The 25708-nt window shown below is 44.8% G+C and overlaps 1 protein-coding gene across 1 annotated transcript in view; it reads right to left on the bottom strand.

The window, feature by feature from the left end:
• Window positions 1–14368: 14368 nt before the first annotated feature.
• The window catches only part of FER1L6 (fer-1 like family member 6), a 69873-nt gene continuing 58533 nt past the window's right edge, over window positions 14369–25708 (bottom strand). The window contains exons 35-43 of the mRNA XM_038760685.1: window positions 25498–25668; window positions 24502–24662; window positions 23753–23895; window positions 23089–23177; window positions 22309–22407; window positions 21393–21634; window positions 18141–18304; window positions 16543–16643; window positions 14369–14741 (exon numbers count right to left, since the gene is read on the bottom strand). Of these exons, the coding sequence (XP_038616613.1) occupies window positions 14558–14741; window positions 16543–16643; window positions 18141–18304; window positions 21393–21634; window positions 22309–22407; window positions 23089–23177; window positions 23753–23895; window positions 24502–24662; window positions 25498–25668 (1354 nt within the window). The 3' untranslated portion in view covers window positions 14369–14557. The remainder of the gene's footprint in view (window positions 14742–16542; window positions 16644–18140; window positions 18305–21392; window positions 21635–22308; window positions 22408–23088; window positions 23178–23752; window positions 23896–24501; window positions 24663–25497; window positions 25669–25708) is intronic.

Raw genomic sequence — 25708 nt, 5'->3', positions numbered from 1 at the left:
GAAGCAAAGATGTCATCGTGTCTACCAACTCTACTGTACTCTCCCACGTGCCCAGTTCAGTGCTGTGTCTACAGGGAGCGCTCAAAAAGTAGCTTTTATCATTTCCTCTCCTTAATGGCAGAGCGTCTGTGGGAGCTCCCGCAGTGGAGGGCAGGAGGGAGCAGAGCCATACAATGGAGAAAGTTTGGGATGTGCTGTTGGAAGGGGTTTTTTGCTCCTCCGATCACTGGCAGTTGGATCCAACCTACGTCTTGTGCCGAGAGCTTCCCCTCCACCTCCGGCCCCGCATGCCAACTTCCCTAACGAGAACTGGGTCTTTCATCTATTTTTGTCAACCGGGTTCACGGCTGTGCCTCCGCAGGGATAGAAACTCAGCTAGGAGTTCTTAAGGAAAGCTAGAAGGAGCCTCTCTTCTGCTTGGGATCCGGGTTTGGGGTGTGCATCTGTCCAACCGTGGTTCATCTAAACTAGAAAACATGAAAGGGCTTTCGAACACCTCGGAAGTCGCTTTCATACTCTACTTCGACAGTGCCAGAAACATCAGTGCGGCAAAACTGGCTCTTCAAGCCAGGAGGGGCACGGGCTGGAGCCGTTTGACATTTGAGCATTTGGATGGGTTTTTATTTTCATGTCTTGTACATTGGGGAAGCCTGAAATAGTTGATTCATGGCTGAGATAAAACTAGATCTGGGATGTGGAAGGAGAAGAGAGGAGACTGTGAATATGCGATTTTAAATTGTTCTTTGTGTTCAAGGAGAGCTTGGCCGACATTATGGTGCTTGTTGGGCGCTTGTTCTGTGACAAGCACTGTCCTAAGTGATGGGTTATATACAAGTTAATCAGTTCAGACACACTCCGGCTCTACATGGGGCTCAGTATCTAAATAGGAGGGAGTAGGATTTAATCCCTATTTTCCAGATGAGGAAACTGAGGTACAGAGAATCAATCAATGGTATTTATGGAGTGCTTACTATGCACAGAGAAGTTAAGCGACTTGCCCAAAGTCACACAGCAAGCAAGTAGCAGAGCTGGGATTAGAACCAGGTCTCCTGATTTCCAGTCCTGGCCTCATTCCACTATAATAATAATGGTATTTAAGTGCTTACTGTGTGCCAAGCACTGATCTAAGCGCTGACTAGGCCTCAGCTATGACATGTGCCTGGGTATGGAGTTCATTGTGATTCCGCCAGCTGCTCCCTGGGGAACAGACATCCCTACCATGACCCACGGGGTGTCTGCTCTCTGCTGCCTTGTATTTCTCCCTAAAGTTTGAAAGTTTGATATTTACCCGCAGCGTGAATAGAAATGACTTTCCCAGCAGCTGACAACCTTTGGCGGTGGGAAATTAATGAGGCCGAGTCCTAGATTCAAAGTACTCTGATGAAAAATGCCGCATCTGAACATTAAGCAATGGTGTGTACTGAGCATCTACTGTGTGCAGAGCCCTGTACTAAGCATTTGGGGGAATACAATACAGTAGAGATGGTAGACACAATTAAATACCTAGACTATTGCATCATTAGTAACTTATTTATAATGCCAGATTAATGGGCATAAAATAATGTTTGAAACATCTTCCTATCTCCTAATAGTAATATTAGTGGTATTTCTTAAAGCCCTTATTATGTACTATGCACTGTATGAAGCACTGGAGTAGTTACAAGATAATTAGGCCCGACAGTGTCCTTCTGCCACATGGTGCTCACAGGCTAAGCTGGAAGGGGAACAGGTATTTGTTTCCCATTTTACAGATGGGGAAACTGAGGGAAGGCAAGTGACTTGTCCATGGTCAAAAAGAGGTGGTAGAGGCAGGATTAGAATTCAGATCCTCTGGCTTTTAGGCCCATACTCTTTCCAATAGGTCATGCTGCTTCTCTTTGAGCTCCTCGAGGGCAGGAGCCTGGGAGACAGGCTGTGGTGCAAAGCTCTAAGGCACTGGGAAGCTGAGAAATGTACCGCTGTGGCATCCTCCGGTTAAACTGCTTTTTTTTTTGTACATATCCCTGCAAAAGTGTGAGGTCATTCCTAGAGAAGCAACGTGGCTCAGTGGAAAGAGCCCAGGCTTGGGATTCAGAGGTCATGGGCTCTAATCCTGGCTCCACCACTTGTCAGCTGTGTGTCTTTGGGCAAGTGACTTAAATTCTCTGGGCCTCAGTCACCTCATCTGTAAAATGGGGATTCAGACAGTGAGCCTCAACCTGATTACCTTGTATCTACCCCAGCTCTTAGAACAGCGCTTGGTGCATAGTAAGCGCTAAACAAATACTATTATTATTGTTATTATTATTATTATTATTCCTTGAAATGCTTCATTTTAGTCTGCCATCAGCCCTGGTTTCATATCACAATTGTATGGCATTTATGAAAACAAAGTTCCATGTGGTAGTTGGATTTAAAGTACGCTAAAGTATGCATTAAAATTAATTTTTCAGAAATAGGAGCTATTTTAGCCCTACATCATATGTTCGATGCAGACGCCCCGTCGTCTTTGCCTAATTAATTTACATCTCATTGATGAACTTACCTGGGTTTTACTCCACTGGGGTCCCCTCAGCGGTCTTTGCTTTAGCCATTTGTTCCCTTGTAACTTTGAAAACCGGAACTTTTCCCAGTTGGCTGAGCCTGCACTTCTAACCGGGAAAGAAACACATCACCGCTCAGTGACCCATTCATTTTTCTTCAGCCCATTCTGCACCGAACAGCTACTGCTGCAAAATGCTTTCAACGCCAATGTGAGAATTCTGTTTGGCCTTGTTTTTTCGAGGTGGAGGTGATCTGCTCTGTGGATGGTCTAGACCTCTGATCTAGCCACCCCTGTTTTATGCCTCCGCAAAGAAGGAAGGTGAAATTCAGGTCAAATCCATTTGGCTGCTAACAAATACCATTTTTTAAAAGAAGTTTGAAAGTAGGAAAATACTCAACAGACAAATCATTTACACTCAGTGGGTGGCTAGCATGTACAGCTTTTAAACTAAGGAAGTTTTGTAGGCTGATATCAGCAGAGTCACAAAGCGTTTGGATACATTTGTGGACAAGGGGTCTCTAATGGACTATTCAGGGGCAGACTAGTGATGGGGAAGGCAAAGCTAGAGATAGTAGATAGGACTGTAAACTCTAGACTGTAAGCTCACTGTGGGCAGGGAACGTCTACCAGCTCTGTTATAGTGTACTCTCCCAGACACAGTACAGTGCTCTACACAGAGTAAGCGCTCAATAAATATGATTGATTGGACAGCCACCCACTACCAGAGTCAATATCAATCCATCAGGACCAATCAATCAGAATGCTGGTCCAGATGGACTGTGGGTTTGACCCAGTGGCAGCACTGCTTATCATCTTTTCCCTCAGTGTCGGTGCCTGACATATTGAGATCTGAAGCTTCACAAACCCCTAACATTTCTCCATCCCCTCCAGTTCTCCTTAAGAATGAGATTTTTGAAACCTGACGACTTCAGCTTCGGTTGTCCAACGCTCTTTTTTTGCTACTTCGTGGAGTGGCAAAATGCGACGGGGAGCCAGATGGCTGTGAATAATGTAGGCCGGCCACTGGAGTTCGGGGCCATTTTCTAACAGTTAATTAGCATTCTAATTTGGGCCTCAGCAGAGCCAGATCTGAGCCACCTTTGAGTAGTGCTGTGGCCAGAGATTTAACAGGATGTACAGGAAACATGATGGATTAATGACAAGCAAAAAGCAACTCCAAAATGGAGTGTGCTGTTCCAACTTCCTTGGCTCTTTTCTGACTTTTAAAGGCATTATAGCATCTGCCCCTGAACCTGAATTCCTGCAAAGACTAGGCACTTCCCATTCAGGAATACTGGTGCAAGGGATGGGAATCGTTACCAGTGCAGGGTTTGGAAAGCTGGCAGAGTGTAGTTAGCAGAACAGGCTGCAGGATGGTCACGGAAGGCTGGCATTAACTATGTCTGATTCATCGTAACTAGGTGTGACTTTGAGGCGAAGGGCATGTTCTCTCATTTATTTCTGCCGTGGGGGAAGATGGATTGTATTGTACCCTCCCAAGCACTTAGTGTAGTGCTCTGCACACAGTAAGTGCTCAATAAATACTATTGATTGATTTTTTTTCCTTCTTGTACTATTTGCTGGGTTCAGCAAGGAAGGACTGACAAAGCCGTCAGGACAGGGCTGCCAGATTTGTTTCTAATGAGGAAGGGGACGTCCTTGTTTGCATCTCCCGATTGGCCCAGGTATTTGTTGGACTTGAATGCTGCCTATGATTGCTCTGAGCTCTCCCTTCACAGAATCCATATGTGGGTCAATATTCCAGTAATGTCTACAGTAAAGGGCTCTGTACAGTTCAGACATTCGGCATTCCTCTTGGAGATGCGAAATGGCTGAAGTTTTCCCATTTTTTTTCTTTGTTTTTAAGGCATTTGTTAAGTGCTGACTGTTTGCCTGGCTGGCACTGTACTTACTGCTGGGGTAGATACAAGGTAAGCAGGCTGGGCACAGTTGATGTCCCCCCAAAGGGCTTGCAGCTTTAAATCCCCACTTTACAGATGAGGTAACTGGGGCACAGAGTAGTGAAGTGACTTGCTCAAGGTCACACAGCACACAGTGGCAGAGCTGGGGTTAGTACCAAGGTTCTTCTGGCCTCCAGACCCAGGATCTATCGATTCACTAGGTCACGCTGCTTCTCATCTATCTCCTATCATAATTTCTGGGCACTCTGCTTCTCCACCAAGTTGCTTGGATCGTAAGATTGCGGGTTTAGCTTTGGAAATTTGTAATTACCGCTCCTGAGTCAGCTGTATTTTCGGGTGAATTCAGGGTGGAAGGGATTCTGTGGAAGCCAGAAACCAAAGCAGAACATCTTGGGTGGATCACTAGCAAGTTTACCAAGTCAGTAGGTCTTTCACACTTACACACACAGCTATGAGGGACAGTGTGCCTAACCATGGGTGCATGCAACACATACACGCTCCGCACCACACCACACCACCACACACACAAAACTGGTGGTTGCAGGCTTTCTGGAAAGTTCATGATCTGATTGTCTATCTGTCTCCCCCTTCTAGACTGTGAGCCCGTTGTTGGGTAGGGATCGTCTCTATATATTGCCGGCTTGTACTTCCCAAGTGCTTAGTACAGTGCTCTGCACACAGTAAGCGCTCAATAAATACGACTGAATGAAGGATTGGCTCATTTCTTTTCCCCTGTCATACTGTACTAACCTTGTTAAGCTGAAGGATGGGGGAAAGCTGGTTTTTATGCGCTTCATCCGTTATCAGCTGCAGGAAATGTTTTTGCTGCGAGGAACAGCTCAGCTATTTTAGTGGATTTTCCAACCATCCACATGGGTAAGTTAAGAGAGACTCCGAGATGCAGGAAAAACGACCCACATTGTGCTTAGATATTGTATTTTTTTTAATGATATTTGTTAAGCACTTACTACGTGTCAAACAGTGTTTGACACGTAGTATGGACTGTTTTAAGTTTTAAGTCGTGACAAATCACTGTTTTAAGGCGTAGTGGAGTGTTTTAACACTCAAATCAATCATTGTTATTTATTGAGCAGAGCACTGTGTGCAGAGCACTGTACTAACTCTTGAGAGAGTGCAGTAAACCAGGTGGTAGATACAACCCCTGCCTACAGCCTAGAGGAGGAGCTTACAGTCATGAAGGAAAGCTTAAAGACTGTCAGTGAGGATGGATGGCTGATAGCAAATCAGAATGAATGGCTACTTAAAAAACAACAGGGAGTGTTTTTCTTCTAAATACGTAGCTCGTGTGGTACCTAGAGTTGGACTCTCTATTTCAGATTGTTCCAAGGCTGTTATTCCAGGGTGAAAACTCATTTTGGGCAGGGTACGTGTCTGCCAACTCCATTATATTGTACTCTTCTAACCACTTAGTACAGTGCTGTGCACACAGTAAGCGCTCTCTAAATTCTGTTGACTGACTGAGGCCGGGGTTGCCAGGAGAAATGACCTGGGGTCCCCGATCCATGAGGTCTAGGGATCTTGGGGTTGAGGAAAGGTGGCCACTCCTAAGGATCTCCTTTCTCATTGCACTTCATCTCACTTTTCAGGCTAGGCAGGCAAGCTTATAGCACTTGTGACTTCCAAGCCAGTGAGGGGGGGAAAAAAACCCAGATCTCTGCATCCATAACACAGATACTCCAAATCCACTTGCCTCCTGGTAGTTCTTTAGGGTGATGCATTTCCTTGTCAATGATTTATAAACTCCCAGGGCTGGGTGGTCAGGCATAGTCCTCTTAAAACTCAGTAAATGTGGACTGTTGTTATTGATATTTTGGGGCGAGAGCGAGCAGTCACGGCTTAGTAGGTCCCTGGGAATTGGAAAATTTGGCTCCCATTCCTGGCTCTTGCTCTCATTGGCTGAATGACCTTGGATCAAGCCATCTTAGCTGCATCCAAGCTTTTCCACCTGTTGAACGAAGGTCGCCTACTGTCACGCAGAGGTCCTGCCCCTGGGTAACAAACACGAAGCTAGCCCAGGCTCACATTCCAACTGTGGCCAGTGTGGAAAGGGAGCGGTTTGCAGGGTAGGGAGAGAAGGAAAAGGGATAGGGAAAACTCCCAAATAATTTCCATTTCTGTATTTGGTTTTGGGGATTGCTTAGAGGTTAGCATGTCATTCTGCCCACACCAAAACCTTTCAAAGGTGAAATCTGGGCCTTAACACATCTGCCCCTCTCTATTATAATGATGGTATTTGTTAAGCGCTTACTATGTGCAAAGCACTGTTCTAAGCACTGGGGGGATCAGGTTGTCCCACGTGGGGCTCACAGTCAATCCCCATTTTACAGATGAGGTAACTGAGGCCCAGAGAAGTTAAGTGGCTTGCCCAAAGTCACACAGCTGACAATTGGCGGAGCTGGGATTTGAACCCGTGACCTCTGACTCTAAAGCCCGGGCTCTTTCCACTGAGCCATGGTGTCCTCTCTATTCTAAACTGAAGCAACAGTGAAAAGCTACCAACTGAAGTGATCAGGCAACAGGTGCAATTTGAAACCCTGCTCTGAAAGTGCAATTATCACAGTTCAATGGTTTTTTAATGGTATTAAGTGCTTTGGTAGACGGTAGGGCGTAGTGGCTAGAGCGTGGGCCTGGGGGTCAGAAAGTCATGGGTTCTAATCCCGACTCCTCCAGTTGTCTGCTGTGTGTGACCTTAGGCAAGTCACTTCACTCCTCTGGGCCTCAGTCCCTCATCTGTAAAATGGGGATTGAAACTGTGAGCCCCACATGGGACAGGGACTGTGTCCAACCCAACTTGCTTATATCCACCCCATTATTATTATAATGATGGTACTTGTTAAGCACTTACGATGTGCCAGGCACTGTACTAAGCACCGGGGTGGATACAAGATAATCAAGTTGGACACAATTCATTCATTCAATCGTATTTATTGAGCGCTTACTGTGTGCAGAGCACAATCCACATCCCACGTGGGGCTCATGACCTTGGACAAGTCACTAAATTTCTCTGGGACTTGGTAACCTCCTCTGTAAAATGGGGGTTAAGATTGTGAGCCCTATGTGGGACAGGGACTGTGTCCAATCTGATTAGTTTGTCTGTCACAGTGCTTAGTACAGTGCCTGTCATGTAGCTATATAGCTATAATTCTATTTATTCTGACAGTTTTGACACCTGTCTACGTGTTTTGTTGCCTGTCTCCCCCTTCTAAAGCCCGTTGTTGGGTAGGGACCGTATCTATATGTTGCCATCTTGTACTTCCCAAGCGCTTAGTACAGTGCTCTGCACACAGTAAAATCTCAAGAAATATGATTGATTGAATGAATGTAGTAAGCACTTAACAAATACCATTAGGAAAACAAAACAAAACACACAGCAGACAAGTGGTGGAGTGGGGATTAGAACACAGTTCTTAAAAAAAAAAACAACAACTAAAAATGTCTTTGATTTCCAAGCCCTTGCTCTTTCCATTAGTCTATTAGATAATGGACTCTTCTAAAACCCAGACTCCCTGCTGATATTTGTCTTTTGCCTGCTACCCTTAGTCTTTCAAAACCTCATGAGCTTTTGTTGAGTCTTTTAACACTTCAAGACCACATTCTCCCTTGTTTGAACTTCACCTGAAAGCCACGGGGAGGAATTCCCCTACACACTATCGGAGAAGCTCAGGAGAAAACTGCTTCCAGGAATAAAATGCCATTCAGCACCCCAAAAAAGGTATTAGGTTATTCATAAACTCATATTTTGCAACATTAATAATAACTGAGGTCTTTCAGAGAAGCAGCATGACCTAGCAGATAGAGAGTCAGAAGGACCTGAGTTCTAATCCCAGCTCCGCTACTTTTCTTCTTAACTTCTCTGTACCTCAGTTACCTCATCTGTAAAATGGGGATTAACTCTGAGCCCCATGTGGGACATTGACTCGTCCAATCTCTCTTGTATCTACCCCAGCACTTAGAACAGTGCTTGGCACACAGTAAGTGCTTAACAACTACCACTGGAAAAAAAAAGTGCTATGTGCTAAGCACTGGGGCAGATGGCAAGATAATAGGCGCGGTCAGTCAATTGTATTGAGTGCTTACTGTGTGCAGAGCACTGTACTAGGGGCTTGGGAGTCCTAGAGGATTCCCTTCAAGGCCTACTGAGAGCTCACCTCCTCCAGGAGGCCTTCCCAGACTGAGCCCCTTCCTTCCTCTCCCCCTCATCCCCCTCTCCATCCCCCCATCTTACCTCCTTCCCTTTCCCACAGCAACTGTATATATGTTTGTACATGCTTATTACTCTATTTATTTATTTTACTTGTACATATCTATTCTATTTATTTTATTTTGTTAGTATGTTTGGTTTTGTCTCCCCATTTTAGACTGTGAGCCCACTTTTGGGTAGGGACTGTCTCTATATGTTGCCAATTTGTAGTTCCCAAGCACTTAGTACAGTGCTCTGCACACAGTAAGCGCTCAGTAAATACGATTGATGATGATGATAAAGGCTGATATTTCTTCAGTTTGAATTTTAGAACTTCACTGATCTCTCGCTTCTCTCCATCTCTGCATTGCCACCAAACATTGAGGATTAGATTGATTCTGCCCCTTAACTATTAGCTAAACAAAGGCTTGGGCCAGGCAATGGCAGGCTGTGTTCTATGGAGCCTTCCCACACAACTCTCTATTTGAAGACTTCCTTTCAAATGTTCCTTTCCTCCTCAGACGGAAGGAAGGCCCAAAAGATAATTCTATACAACCGAGGAAAGACAAGATGTCTTGCCCTGTTGCTCATTAGCACTTTGCAGACCTATCAAACTCATTCCTATGGATGGATTGCTTGTACCGTTATTCATTTGAACACCTTAAAGTTGCAGATTGCAAATAATAATAATAATAATGGCATTTATTAAGCGCTTACTATGTGCAAAGCACTGTTCTAAGCACTGGGGAAGTTACAAGGTGATCAGGTTGTCCCACGGGGGGCTCACAGTCTTAATCCCCATTTTACAGATGAGGTAACTGAGGCACAGAGAAGTTAAGTTCAACTATTTGCAATCTAATTAATGACCGGATCCGTTACTATTGAATAGAAGTAAAGTGAAATTGGTATAGATTGTTTAATTCACCGATTTCTCGTGGTTACTGCTTAATGAGCAGGCTGTCTTGGGAGCAGTGGACCAAGATCAAAGGAGCAAAGGTAGCGGGAAAGGGAAAGTCTGAGACTCTGGAAGAGGAGTTCATTGTCATCTCCCTTTCCCCTCTGCTCTGGACTCCCCCTCTAGACTGTAAGCTAGTTATAGGCAGGGAATCATCATCATCAATCGTATTTATTTAGCACTTACTATGTGCAGAGCACTGTACTAAGCGCTTGGGAAGTACAAATTGGCAACATATAGAGACAGTCCCTACCCAACAGTGGGCTCACAGTCTAAAAGGGGGAGACAGAGAACAAAACCAAACATACTAACAAAATAAAATAAATAGAATAGATATGTACAAATAAAATAAATAGAGTAAAAAAATATGTACAAACATATATACATATATACAGGTGCTGTGGGGAAGGGAAGGAGGTAAGATGGGGGGATGGAGAGGGGGACGAGGGGGAGAGGTAGGAAGGGAATGTGTCTATTGTTACATTGTAATAATAATGATGGCATTTGTTAAGTGCTTACTATGTGCAAAGCACTGTTCTAAGCGCTGGAGTGCTTAATACAGTGGTCTGCACTCAGTAAGTGCTCAATAAATAATAATAATAATAATAATGGTATTTATTAAGCGCTTACTATGTGCAAAGCACTGTTCTAAGTCCTGGGGGGGATACAAGGTGATCAGGTTGTCCCACATGGGGCTCACAGTCTTCATCCCCATTTTACAGATGAGGGAATGAGGCACAGAGAAGTTAAGTGACTTGCCCAAAGTCACACAGCTGACAAGTGGCGGAGCCGGGATTTGAACCCATGACCTCTGACTCCAAAACCCGTGGAGTTCCTCCTCATCTAGGCATCTTTAAGCAGCATAATAATAATAACTGTAGTATTTGTTAGGCATCACCATCATGCCTCAGTGGAACGAGCACGAGCTTTGGAGTCAGAGGTCATGGGTTCTAATGAAGAAGTGACTTTGGGTCAGTCACTTCACTTCTCTGTGCCACAGTTAACTCATCTGTAAAATGGGGATGAAGACTGTGAGCCCCACATGGGACAACCCAATTACCTCATATCTATCCCACCACTTAGAACAGTGCTTGGCACATAGTAAGGGCTTACTACCATCATTATTATTATTACTAAGCATTGGGGTAGATACAGTACCATCAGATCAGACCCAATCCTTATCTCACTTGGGACTCACTCTCTAATCCCCATTTTATAAATATGAAAACTGAGGCACAGAGAAGAATTATACATCCAAATGTCCATTAGATGATCACCTTTATCCCATTTATAGGACTAGGCTGCAGTGAAGCTACTTGGCCAAGAAATGGGAACCCTGAGAATAGAAGTCCCAAAACTTTCTCCCATTTCATCTTTGTCGAAAGAGCTCAGGCTTTGGAGTCAGAGGTCGTGGGTTCGAATCCCAGCTCCCCCACAAGTCTGCTGTGTGACCTTGGGCAAGTCACTTCACTTCTCTGAGCCTCAGTTCCCTCATCTGTAAAAATGGGGATTAAGACTGTGAGCCCCACGTGGGACAACTTGCTCACATTGTATCCCCCCCAGCACTTAGAACAGTGCTTTGCACATGGTAAGCGCTTAACAAATGCCATCATTATTATTATTATTATTCTAATTATTATTATTACTAGTGTCTACCCAATCGTATGGGCATTTGGCCCCCTGATATCTACCCTCAACCCCACAGCACATATGTACAGATCTGTAGTTTATATTAATGTCTGTCTACCCCTCTAGACTGTAAACTCCTTGTGAACAGGGCATGTGTCTGCTGCCTCTTTGCACTGTACTCTCCCAAGCGCTTAGTTCGGTGCTCTGCACATGATGAGTGCTCAATAAATACCAGTGATTGGCTGGGCAATCATTGTTGTGGTCAAGTGGAACTGCCAGAGGGCCATTGCTTGATTCTGTCCCAAGTGCCTTTGGAACTCCTCCTCTGAGGATTAATAATTATGGTATTTAACTGTTTACTATGTGCCAAACACTGTACTAGGTTCTGAGGTGGATATAAGATAATCAACTTGGACATAGTCCCTGTCCCATATGGGGTTCACAGGCTAAGGGAAAGAGAGAATGGATTTTAATCCCCATTTTACAGCAGTGAAATTGAAACACAGAAAAGTGATTTGTCCAAGGATACTTAGCAGGCTAGCGACAGAGGTGGAATTAGAACACAGGTCCTTTGACTCTGAAGTCCATGTTCTTTCTACTAGGCTTCTTTCAAGAAGTTTTGTGACAAGACAGTGCTCAGTCTTTCCTGCTTCATTCCCAATACCGTTGAGAGTTTGGCAATTTCTGGAGTATTAGACATATTTTTCCTCACAGGCTGTTAGACGGCATCCCACCAGTAAATAACCTTGATGAGAGCAGAGAAAGGTACTGATTGCTCTGTTGTTCATCTGCCCCTGAGGCCTCATTTTTCACTTGTTTTCGGATTTTTTTTTTTTTTTTGATGACTGACTTGTAATTTCTGCCTCTGTATTCATCCTCATCTCTGGCTTTGGGTGGAGAGTTGGGGGGACCTGATTTCTGCTATCTGCTGCATTTGCATTTATTGTCTGCAGGGCTTTCTGCATCACTCCCATAATGTCCCCTGGCGAAACAAACAAACAAGCAAAGGCCTAAGGGGATGAGTGCACTTAATAGTATTCTCACTGGAACCTCCTACTGCTATTTGGTCGAGGAAGTGATTCATCCCAAGCTTTAAGAACATGTTTTAATTAGAATCGTTTTGCTTAGTTAACCGTATCATCCAGTCATGATAGACTTCAAAAATCAGTGCAATCTGCCATTGAACTATCAGGGAAAAATAGTTTATTTGCATTAGCCTTTGATGAATTTTTGTTAAGGTGTGTCTCCACCTTTAGATTGTAAACTCCTTGTGGGCAGGTAATGTGTCCACCAGCTCAGTTGCATTGTACTTTCCCAAGTGCTTAGTACAGTGCTTTGCACACAGCAGGTCCTGAGTAAATATTGATGAAGAAACACATTTTTAAAACCACTGGTAGGATTTTTTTATTGTAGAATTTCTGGAAGTAAGGTAAAAATGGGGAAAATCTAAACGGGCTAGATAAATGTTCAAAGAGCAGGCGAAGAGATGGAGTTAGGATTCCCTTCCTGGATTCATGTCCTGGCTTAATAATAATAATGGTATTTGTTAAGCACTTACTATGTGCCAAGCACTGTTCTAAGCATGGGGGGGATACAAGGTAATCAGGTTGTCCCACATGGGGCTCACAGTCTTAATCCCCATTTTACAGATGAGGTAACAGGCACAGAGAAGTTAAGTGACTTGCCCAAAGTCACACAGCCAACAAGTAGCGGAGCTGGGATTAGAACCCGTGACCTCTGACTCCCAAGCCTGTGCTTTTTCCACTGAGCCACGCTGCTTCTCAGCGTAGTAATTAACAGTAATTTTGGCAACTAGTCAATGGAAACTGTTGAGAAAATGCCCCTTTCCAGAGCCCAGTTATGGCATGAATGCAAAAAGAAGTGTTGGTAGTAAACATTGTAGTAGGTTTTTGCTTGAATTAACTGGTGAATTCACTTAATTCTGTCCTTGCCTCCAGCTAGGATTCTGGAGAGGTACCAGGCAGCTATGTGCATTTCAAATGAAATCATTCTCTGCAATGAAAGGTGCCTGTCAAAGCCACAAAATAAGTGTTAGCCTGGTAGCAATGCCTCCCTCAGCACCCACTGGTGTTTTAAAGAGTTTCTCCCCCAAAATGTCTACCTTGCTCAAATCCCTTCTCTCAGCTCAATCCTGGAATCTTGGCTTAGAGGAAGAAGTGGGGAAGATGCTAGATTTTATGCTGGCAGTAGAGAACAATTTCTTCAGCAGGGACCAAATATTGTAAAAACAATTGGGTGAGTTTGTAATCTACTTGATGGCTTCTTTGCCCTCTGTTGTATTCTCCCAAGTGCTTAAAATGGTGGTCTGCATATAGTAGGCCCTCAGTAAATATTGATGAAGAAACCAATTTTAAAAACTACCCCTAGGGTTCACTCCCTAGTGCTTAGTACAATGCCCTTCTCAGAATAAGCACTCAGTAAACACTATTGATCTCCTCTGAAATGCAAATTGCATCTTGTGACAAAAGCCAAATTGCTTGAACGGGAAAGGTGGTCCTGATGAAGTTCCAAGTTAATCCTACACAGCCTGTGTGTTGGTATAATTTAGACCAAGAATTAATCCCTCCCCATCCTGAAAAGAGAAATGGATTCAACTCCTGACTTTTAAACTAATATGTGTTGCCAACTTGTACTTCCCAAGCGCTTAGTACAGTGCTCTGCCCACAGTAAGCGCTCAATAAATAAATACGATTGATGATAAAGTGGCTTCATCTTAAGGAAGGGAAACGTGTAGCGTAGTGGAAAAGAACATGAGCCCGGGAGTCAGAGGACCTGGGTTCCAATCCTGCCTCTGCCTCATGAGACACCTTGGGCAAGTCATTTAACTTCCCTATGCCTCAGTTCCCTCATCTGTAAAATGGGGATTAGTTACCTGTTCGCCCTCCTACTTGGACTGTGAACCCCACATAGGACAGGGAATAGGGTGCAATCTGATTAACTTGTACCTATCCCAGTGCTTAGAACAGTGCTTGAAACATAGTAAGTGCTGTACTTCCCAAGCACTTAGTACAGTGCTCTACATCATCATCATCATCAATCGTATTTATTGAGCGCTTACCATATGCAGAGCACTGTACTAAGCGTCATCAATCGTATTTATTGAGCGCTTACTATCTGCACACAGTAAGTGCTCAATAAATACGATTGATTGATTGCTCCTATTATTATCGTTATGCAGCTAGAGCCGAGCGGACTCTCCAGTCACATGCGAGCTAATCTGTATCATTCGCTGGAGTTGGACAAAGTCTCTCACTCCTTCCCGCCGTTCACATCGGTGGTGAATTCAAATGGATCCTCACAGCCCCTTAGCGTCCTATGACAATCTTCTGGCTGATGGCTCCGGGGAGGGTGTAGATGAAGAGCACGAGGAAGATGATCAGAATGAGCAGGATCAGCCCGATGATGATGTACTTCTTGTAGTTCCTCCAGATGAGGTGGTAGAGGCACTTGAAAGGACTCACAATCCAGGAGAAGGATGTGTCTGGGCGGCTGAGAGGAGAGGGAGGAGACAGAGTCAGCGGGGCCATTGCAGGTGGATACACTTGAAAATCGAAAGTGGGCCAAAATCCCTGGGAGTGAGGGGAGACACACTCCTCTACTGGGTCTGTCTGGCTCCGTATGCTCCGTACTTGCTTGGGGCAAGGCAAGAGTCAAGCCGAATGGGTAGAGTTAGGGCCGGTGTCTGGTCTGATTAACTTGTATTTGGAGTCAGAGGTCATGGGTTCAAACCCCAGCTCCGCCAATTGTCAGCTGTGTGACTTTGGGCAAGTCACTTAACTTCTCTGGGCCTCAGTGACCTCATCTGTAAAATGGAGATTAAGACTGTGAGCCTCCCCCATGGGACAACCTGTAACCTCCCCTGTGCTTAGAACAGTGCTTTGCACATAGTAAGTGCTTAATAAATGCCATTATTATTATTATTGTATCTGAGTAAACAATAGTTGGATTTTTTATATATAAGTTCTAGGCACTGTATTTAGCGATGGGGTAAATACAAGCTAATCGGGATGGTCACAGTCCATGTCCCACATGGGACTCACAGCCTTAATTCCCATTTCACAGATGAGGCAACTGAGGCACAGAAAAGTGAAGTGACTTCCCTAAGGCCACGCAGCAGACAAGTGGCAGAGGCAGGGTTAGAACCCAGGTCGTTCTGACTCCCAGCCCTGTGCTTTATCTACTTGGCCACGTTGCTTCTCAGGTCCTTGGACAAAGGTATCTTCCTTTAATAATAATAATTGTGCTATTTGTTAGGCACTTACTATGTGCTCCACACTATTCTAAGTTCTGGGATAGATCCGAGGTAATCGGGTTAGATGCAGTCCGTGTCCCATGTGCTGTCTCCCTCAGCACTCACTGGTGTTTTAAAGAGTTTCTCCCCAAAATGTCTACCTTGCTCAAATCCCTTCTCTCAACTCAATCCTGGAATCTTGGCTTAGAGGAAGAAGTGGGGAAGATGCTGGATTTTATGCTTGCAGTAGAGAACAATTTCTTCAGCAGGAACCAAATATTGGAAAAACAATTGGGTGAGCTTGTAATCTACTTGATGCCTTCTTTTTCCTCTCTTGTCCTCTCCCAAGTGCTTAAAATGGTGGTCTCCCCTCCTTCCCCTCCTCCCCCTCTCCATCCCCCCCCCACCTTACCTCCTTCCCTTCCCCACAGCACCTGTATATATGTTTGTATGTATTTATTACTCTATTTATTTTACTTGTACATATCTATTTTATTTACTTTTTGTTAATATGTTTTGTTCTCTGTCTCCCCCTTCTAGACTGTGAGCCCACTGTTGGGTAGGGACCGTCTCTCTATGTTGCCAACTTGTACTTTCCAAGCACTTAGTACAGTGCTCTGCACACAGTAAGCGCTCAATAAATATGATTGATTGATTGGTCTGCATATAGTAGGCACTCAGTAAATATTGATGAAGAAACCAATTTTAAAAACTGCCCCTTGGGTTGTTTTCCAGATGAAGGAACTGAGGCTCAGAGAAGTGAAGTGACTGCCTAAGGGCACACAGCAGACAAGTGGCAGAGTCAGGCTTAGAACTCAGGTCCTTCTAACTCCCGGGCCTTTGGTCTATCCACTAAGGTACACTGTAGCCTTTATTTAATCGTATTTATTGAGCGCTTACTGTGTGCAGAGCACTGTACTAAGCGCTTGGGAAGTACAAGTTGGTGACATATAGAGATGGTCCCTACCCAACAACCAGCTCACAGTCTAGCCCAAGGGTCCAGGGCGCTCAGCACCTGCCCTACAGCGGGGGTCGGGGGGCGGGTTGCAGTCTACTCACTTGGGCTTTTCCAGGGGCTCAGGCTCTTTTCGGGCTTTTCCGACGGGGTTTTTCTCAGCTTCTTCCGCAGTCACTAGATGGAACTCTGCTTCTACTTTGCCCTGCATCACAAAGAGGAACCTTTAATTCACAGAGGTTTCTTACTATTTCCCCAATCGTTCATCTATTTGAATGTTGGTCCCCCCCTGTAGAATGTAAGCTCCTTTGGGGCAGAGATGGTGTCTACCAACTCTGCTGTATTATACTTTCCCAAGTGCTTAGTACAGTGTTTTGTACATGGTAAATCCCTAATACAGACCATTGTTACTGTTGTGCTCTTCCAAGGGCTTAGTACAGTGCTGTGCACAGCACACAGTAAGCGCTCAATAAATACGATTAAATGAATGAATTGATTAATAGGGAACAAATCAATTGGTGGTATGTATTGAGCACAGAACACTGTACTAAGCACTTGGGAGGTACAATAGATTAGTAGACACGATCCCTACCTGCAAGGAGCTTACAGTTTAATACCCACACAGCAGACCCAGAAACTGTTCCGAGGCTGGGAGTTGTTGGATTTGTGAGATGCCTTATAATAATAATCACATTTATTAAGCGCTTACTATGTGCAAAGCACTGTTCTGAGCACTGGGGAGGTTACAGGGTGATCAGGTTGTCCCACGGGGGGCTCACAGTCTTAATCCCCATTTTACAGATGAGGTAACTGGCACAGAGAAGTTAAATGACTTGCTCAAAGTCACACAGCAGACAGTTGGCAGATCTGGGATTTGAACCCACAGCCCCTGACTCCAAAGCCCGTGCTCTTTTCCACTGAGCCACGCTGCTTCTTATGTGGCAAGAGAGTAAGTCCTGCTTAGGGAAATGAAATTGCAGTCTGGAAAGGATGCTGAAAGGTCATTCAATTAATCTCCTGGCCTGCAAATAGCCCAAAGAGATGATTCAGGTGATTATGCTCAATCAGCGGTATTTACTGAGAAGCAGTGTGGCTCAGTGGAAAGAGTCCAGGCTTTGGAGTCAGAGGTCATGGGTTCAAATCCCAGCTCTGCCGTCAGCTGTGTGACTTTGGGCAAGTCACTTAACTTCTCTGTGCCTCAGTTACCACAGCTGTAAAATGGGGATTAAAACTGTGAGCGCCCTTGGGACAACCTGATCACTTTGGAACCTCCCCAGTGCTTAGAACAATGCTTTGCACATAGTAAGCACTTAAATACCATTATTATTATTGGGCACTTGGGGGAATACAACAGAGTTGGTAGACATGTTCCCTTGCCCACAATGAATCTAGATGGGGTGACAAGCCACGGGCCGAGCAGCAAAAATGTGCCTTCAGTTTCTTCCTTAAGTCGCCAAGTGGCAGCCATAAATATCCACCAGCCAATGAGGTATTCCTAGAGACAGTAGGGAGATTAAGCCCTATTCAAATGGGAGTAACACTAAAACCCTAGAACTGATGATCAGTAAAAATATCAGTAAAAATCCAACAGTGTGGGGGGAAAATGTTCTTGAGGGTGACCCTCCAGGCCAAGGAAATTAATTGACATAATGAGGCTTGGGGGGTGTGGGAGGGGTCCCAGCTTCAGCCCAACATTACTTACAGTGAGTTCTCCAGCTTTGGCAAAAGGCCACCAACCCCTCACACGTTTTTGCTGGAAGATGGAGATTTTGTTTTCTGCGCTTAGGTTGGTAAACTTGCTGAGGTCACAGGCTTTGGCAGATTTCGCTGCTCGTGGGAATCCGTTGAGGTTCATTTCCAGGGAGCCTGGAGAGAGAAAAACATAGTCTGTTTGGGGGCTGGGCAGGTAGAGTGGGGCTCTGGCCCCCAGGCCAGGCAGAGCCCCCCCATTCCCTCACATCTCAGATCCCAGCCTAATGGGGTGATCAGTTTCGGCTGAGGGAAAACTGAGGTGATAGTCCCCTTCATCTGACAATGTTTTTTTTTTTCCCCCCAAAGCGGGATTCCAGGGTTAGGAGGCTTTGAATCATGGAAAGTTTGAAAGTCACATGATTAAAGCTCCGGAGGCCAAATCCATGAGTTGCAGGCATGGGAGAGGGAGGAGTCCATTGCAGTTGAATGAATTAAGGACTTCTTGATTGGTTCTTGGGCATCAAATCTTTCCAATAGAAGAGGAGAAATTGCAGAAACTGGACAGAGTTGAAAACACAGTCACCCCCCCCGCCCCCCCCACCGCCATTTCCAATGCTTTATAAATCTCCTGTTTTAGTGCTCTCTCTCACCAAGGCAAGACTGGGCTTAATTGTCAGTATTTTCATTAATAATATTTCAATTTAGCATTAGATGAAGGCGGATCTATTTGCATAGATACTGAAAGATCACCAGTATGTTGGCACCAAGAGTCATTTTACTAAGTAGGATGTGAAAGATAACACTTTGAAAATTAATCATTCTTGGATGTATGCATAAAACAAATATTTTATCAATGATGATATTGTGTGCTAGTACGAGATTATGATATTGGCTACAGTTCCTGTTCCACCTGGGCTCACAATCTGTCCTAACTTCTCTGGGCTTCATTTTTCTCAGCTGTAAGATGGGTTTAAGAAACCTGCCAAAGGTCAGATAGCAGACCAATTCTGATGCACTTTCCATTAGACCATGCTGACTGCCTTCTTAATTGGTATATACTTACATGGCAATCTGATCATATTTATTTACCATTTGTTCATCACTGTTTCTAAATAGATTGAGAGTATTTGGACATTTTTTTATTTTTGAACTTGAGAATACATCAATAATACATGCTGCAGTATTTCCAGCTATATTCTATTTAGCAGCTTTTTCTCTTACACTACTTTCATGGCATAATTGGGAGTGCTAATTGCAGCACTGTAGCTTTACCTCTTCTCTCGAGCATTAGGAAAATAAGGCCACTATAGCGGCTATTACTTTCTAGAGATCCCTCCCTCGGTGGCTGAAAAATTCCCAAGTATTTGAAACCACATATTATTGTCCATCCTTAAGGGGAACTTAAAAAAGACAAATCACATTGACAGAACCATGGCTTATGAGGGAAGGGAGGTGAGAGTTACATGATAATATAACTGAAGTCAAACCAAGTACTTGGATAGTTTGGAGAGATCTTAAAGGAAAAATCTTGGGACTAGGGGTCAGGAGAACTGGGTTTGAGTCCTAGCAGTGCACTTAGGCAAATCACTTAACCTCTCTGGGCCTCAGTTTCCTCATCCATCAAATGGGGATAATACAGTGGTCCTATGGTAAGAATTGGTAAGATCCACTGGGGTCTCTTTTTCTCATAGCCAAATGCAAGTGCAGGAAGCTGAGAAAAACATATCAATTCTAAGGCAGAGGATAAACCTGCCTACTAATACTGTAATCGTAGTATTTATTTGAGTGTTTACCTTGTTCCAAAATGCTGTGCTAAAAGCTGGGCCAGATCCAATGTAATCAGCTTAGGCCCAGGCCCTATCCTTTGTGGATTCACATACAAAAATTGGGGGAGCAGGGAGCTTATCCCCATTTTACTAAGAAGAGACTGAGGCACAGAGCGGGATTTGCCTAAGGCCACACAGCAAGGCAATGGCCAACGAAAGTTTAGACCACCGCTCTTTCCACTAGGCCGTGGTGCCTCCCCTGCTGGAGCTGAACTCTGTGGCCTTCTGGCAGGGGGAAGGGGAAGCTGAAGGAATTAGGCTCAACTGGCCCTGCTTTTTGGCCCATTTCCTGGATTGTTTTAGATTCTCTGGAAACCTAATTTTAAAGAAGGATCAGCGCAACCTCACCCTAAAATGCCAGTGCTATGTTTTCTGGCTGCCTCTGTTGAATGAGACTGCACGGAGCCACCACGGGGGGAGAATCGGGCTGACTTCTCAGTTCCCCCTACGACCATCCCCTCTATGTGAGGATATAAAAATTGTCCAGGGATCAGGCCAAAGTTCCATCTCTGACAGGGTTGCAGAGAATACTTGGAAGGACCATGAAATACAGGAATACTCAGCCTGATACTTGCCTGCAGATATGTGCTCTAACACTCCTAACTTTTCCTTTTACTAACTCATCATAGACTCGTCATCTGTGAATTATCTAAGCCTTCCTTGAACCTATTGATATAGGCACTTTCAACCCACCTTCTCCTCCCTCCTTCCTGGTTCCTCGTCTCAGTTTTGGACAGAGAAGATCTTGGGGTCATTGTATCAGTTGTATTGTACTCTCCAGGTGCTTAGTACTGTGCTGTGCCACAGTAAGTGCTCAATAAATAAAGCTGATGAATTGACTGTTCACAGGATAACAGCAATGGAAGGCAGAGATTCCCCTGTGGCCAAACACAAGACTGGGGGGAAGGGGGAATCAGGAGGACCTGGGTTCTAGTCCCAACACTGTCACTGGCCTGCTGTGTGGCCTTGGGCCAGTCACTTAACCTCTCTGTGCTGTAGTTCCCTCATCTGTAAAAGGGGGATAACATACCTGCTCTCTCTGCCTCTTAAAGTGAAAGCACCATGGGGGAAAGGGTCTATATGTGAAGTGAGGATCTTGCATTGTTCCCCCAATGAGCATGTAATAAATACCATCATTATTATTATTATTGCAGTTATTTAGGTCTGTTCTCCTGGCTTCAGGTAGAATTACACTTAAATTATCCCCCTTTTCTATATCTCCAAGGAAGGAGACCATTCCCCTTTTCCAGCTAGCCAGTTCTGATTTTCAATAGCCCTCTTGCCTGCGCACCGTTTTCCAAGAGAGGAAAGGAATCTTGAGTGAAAGGCCACTTCCAGTTCATCTTTCCAAGCAGGTGATGGGTCATGTAGCCCCCTCTTCCCATTACATTAAGTGCTTAACAAATGCCATTATTATTATTATTGTTGTTACATACCCAGGAAGTCATCTGAGGAAAGCCTTTCAAAATCCCAAACCTGGAGCACAAGGTCGACTGGAAGCTTGCGCTCCATCTTCTCCAAGGAAAAGATGTTTTCTCTCTTGCTGATGACCATTTGCTTCTCAGCCGGGAGGTATTGAAATGGGAACAGGAAACGCCAGTTGAAGTTCCCCTCTCCTGTCAGGGAGTTGTAATGCACATCCGTCTCCTGCCTATCTTCTTCCAAGCCTTTTAACCACCTGCGGAAGTAATTGGTTAAAGTGGAGTCTGCTTAGTTGGCTAATTGTAATTTTAGCCTGGTGGCATCTTAACAGGCCCACTGCCTTTTTATGAAACATCACACAGCGTGTCTTCAATCTATTCAGCAGGCAGGCAGGGGGTGGAGGGCTCCCTAATGGTGGTATAATGTCTGCAATGTTGAAATTACTTAGCATAAGAGGTACAAAGAATTGGGGGGAAAAAGACTTTGAAAAGCTGATCCTAGCCCTCAGAAAAAAGGCATTTCACTAGGATAAATACACTTATCCAAGCACATTAATACAGTAAACCCCCTGGAATAATATGAAAAATAATTGTGGTATTTGTTCTGCCCTTACTATGTGCCAAGTGTGAGACTAGATACAGGATAATCGGATACAGTTCTCTCCTACATGAGGCTCCCAGCCGTAGGGGGAAAGAGAACAAGTATTTAATCCCCATTTTGCTTATGAGGAAACTGAGGCACAGAGAAGTGATGTGAGTTGCCCAAGATCCGCACTGTTGGCAAATGGCAGAGCCAAGATTACAACCCAGGTCTCCAACTTCCAGATCGTGCTCTATCCTCTAGGACGAGCTGCTTTTCACAGAAAGTTTAAATGGGATTTTAACTCTGACAAGAACAAAAAGTAAAAAGGAGCTATTGACCTGAACTCACCCTTTAACATAGATGTCACTTGATTTTTGCCCAGTGAAGAAATTCTCATCCTCCAAAATGACATCTTCTGTATTCCAGATGGTTACTCTTAATTCGTAACTGAAAAGATAGAAGCCAAGATTTTGAAAACCGAATTCGGCCAAAGACTTTGGAATTATTTAGTAGATGGTGCTTTATGGGAAATTGGTGCTGTAATGTTTTTGTCTTGATGACAGAGAGGCAGATATTCTTTAAAATAAGGTGGTAAACAAAACAACTCTGTAACCCCGCTCCTTCCTCTGTAGACGAGGGGTTTTAATGTCAATTAATCACATTTATTGAGCATTTACTGTGTGTGGAACACTGTAATAAATACTTGGGAAAGTACAATAGAGGTCGTAGACAAGATCCCTGCCCTCAAACCTGTAAGCTCGTTATAGGCAGGGAATGTATCTACTAATTCTGTTCTCTTGTGCTTTGCCAAGTTCTTAGTACAGTGCTCTGCATATTGTAAGTGCTCCGTAAATGCCATAGATTGTTTAGTGATCGAGTCAGTGCATACAATGCAATCACCATTTTAAAAATTATTGTCCAGTGCTAGGCATCAAAGGGGTGAACAGATCGACTCAACCCCCAAACCCTGTCAGATAAGAGTCGAGTCAACACAGCCCCGATGGGAAGAACTCCTGGACAGTGAGGTTCGAGTGCCAGAGCTGCCCCATGGCTGGGATTAGAAGACCCAACTCAACGGTCCTTTCACAAGAATAGATAGTTCGGAGCACCTGGATGGTGCTAGATTACCCTTTGGGCTTTCTAGGTGAGATGTCGACGGGCGGTCCTGGTGGAGGCATATCGCTGGGAAACATGTCCACCCACATCTGCAGGCGACCCTTCCAAAATGAGAGAGAGAAGAGACTCAGCCAGCCATGTTTGCCATCAACACACTATCATGGTTTCTCCCCCTTGCCCCCAACCCCTTTCAGTCAGCCAGGAATCCTAGCAGCCTCGCACAAGGTGAGGGGGACACAAAGACCATAAGGATTCATTCTTGCGGGTGTGGCTGGCCCTTCCCTTTGACCCCCTCCTGGAGTTTTCTAGAGAGTCACACGCAACACAAGTGAAGTCCCTAAGTAATAGAGTACCTAAGTTGATAGGGGTTGCTTTGAGCTCATAAATGTACAGTTAGTGTAGAAGTGTAGTTGGGAGGATATAAACTGGGGAGAGGAGAATTCTAGAGGAGTATGGCCCAGTGGAAAGAGCACAGTCCTACGAGTCAGAGGACCTTGGTTCTAATCATAGCTGTACCTCATCTCTAAAATGGGGATGAAGACTATGAGCCCCATGTGGGTCAGAAATTGTGTCCAACCTGCTTACCTTGTATCTTCCACAACACTTAAAACGGTGTTTGACACAAAGTAAGCACTTACTATTACTGTTATGCATAATTATAATTACAGCACACTACCTGTTCCATCCCTGGCTTGTCCTTGTGGTATAGGGGCCGGGTTTCAATGTGTTCTGGGACCAGTTTACAACCCACTTCTGTGAGGTCTTTCCATGAGTGTAAAACCTTCAAGGCCAGGTGCTCGTATGATTCAACCACCTCATCTAGAAACAATAGAAAGGATTTTTAGGCGTGTGGCACTGATGAGTCTGTCTCTGCTGCCAGAACAAGTTCTCATTAAACACCCCTGTAAGTTTTCACTTGCAAGGAGCTAATGTCACCACAAAGACCCAGCCTCCTCCCCTTATATAAAAAGATGGAAGTTGGGGAGGAAAAGTTTGGTTCTGGAAATGGTCCACAATCAATCTATGGTATTTATTGCGCACTTACTGTGTTCAAAGCATTGTACTAAGTGCTTGGGCTCAGAAAGCATTGATACTATTCACTGTTGCTCTAGGCTGTAAGCTCATTGTGGTCAGGGATCATGTCTGCCAACTCTATTGTACTATGCCACTTGCTTAGTGCAGTGCTCTGCACATAGTAAGCATTCAATCAATACCATTGATGACAAATGGATTAAGAAGGGCTGCCTCTCCTCTGCTTCCTTGTAAATGCTCCATGTGGTTTATTAATTGGGAAAGGGCACCAGGAATTTATTTTAACATTTTAGAACGTGTCCTAAAGTCTGAGAGAAAGTGACCGGACAAGGGGAAGGATGGGGGTAAAGGGGAAGAAGGGAGAAAGTTCGCGAAGTTAACTGAACTAGTTACCAGTGCCATCCTCAGTAAAGACTGTTTTCCCTTTGAACACTTGTTTTCCGATCTGGATCTTCCCAGGCTGAAAGCTAGGGCCCTCCAGTTGGCTGTCTTTACAGAGCTTGGTAAGGATCTCGGTGGGTTTGCTTGTGTCTCTCCAAGCATTGTAGCCTTCTCTGAAATGGAGGAGAAAAAGATGACAATGGGCTGGGATTCCCACTGGCTTTGGACCTCGTCTACCATCCCCCTCCTCGTCGAAGGCCTTGTTTGTGCCACACTTGGTTTTCTTCCTCCCTCTTTGACTGCTTCTTCTCAGTTTCCTTCACTCTAGCCCCTGTACAGTTTCATTTGTGTGCCTTTTATTTCACTCATTTTCTAAGCATTCTCTCAGGGTGGAGTTTGAAGGGTTTGGGAGGAGGGGAGGGCTCATCCACTCCCATGTTTTCAGTTACTTCTCTGTGTGGATAATTCCCAAATCCACCTCTCCAGCTCTTGACTCTTCTAATCCCTTGGGCTCCCTTCTGCCTTTGGAGCATCTTTACTCAGGTAGGACACAGTTCCTGTCCCACACGGAACTTACAGTCTAAGTAGAAGGTAGAACAGGTACTGAATCTCCATTTTAGAGATGAGGAAACTGAGGTCCAGGAAAGCTAAGTGACTTGTCTGAGGTCACACAGCAGACAAATGGCAGAGCTGGGATCAGAACCCTGACCTTCCAACTCCTAGGCCCATGCTCTTTTACTATGCCGAGCTGCTCCTCTTGGATGATATGCTGGCACCTCTACCTCAACTCTGAATCTTCCCTCTGAAACCTTCTATTCTCCCCTCTCAGGCCCATTTTTCATGTTTTCCCCCAGCCTGAAACACCCTGGATATCTGGATATTCTGAGCCTTCTCTGCAGCCTCCTTCCCCAGTCTGTCTTTGGACAAATGGGGCTGGTGTTTAGAGCAGTGCTGTGCTCACTGGAGGCAGTGGTAGAATGCTAATGATGGACTCCAATATGGGCTTACATTTCATAGTGGCGCTGTAGGCCACAGGCTCCTCGGTGCCTGCTGAAGAAGCGGTTCTCCAGATCTATCTTTGTCTCTCCAATGAGGTCGTCTATCCCAATCAGGTCGTGATCGTAGATGAGGACCGAGAGCAGAGACTCCTTCGGAAACGTAGCCTGGATCTCGAATGACCTGGCCCAGTGGGGAGAGACACCCTCATCAACCAAAGGGA

This window comes from Tachyglossus aculeatus, chromosome 18 (assembly GCF_015852505.1).
Source record: "Tachyglossus aculeatus isolate mTacAcu1 chromosome 18, mTacAcu1.pri, whole genome shotgun sequence".
NCBI lineage: Eukaryota > Metazoa > Chordata > Mammalia > Monotremata > Tachyglossidae > Tachyglossus > Tachyglossus aculeatus.
The sequence above is the reverse complement of the archived record's forward strand: the minus strand, read 5'-3'. Positions and strand labels throughout refer to the sequence as shown.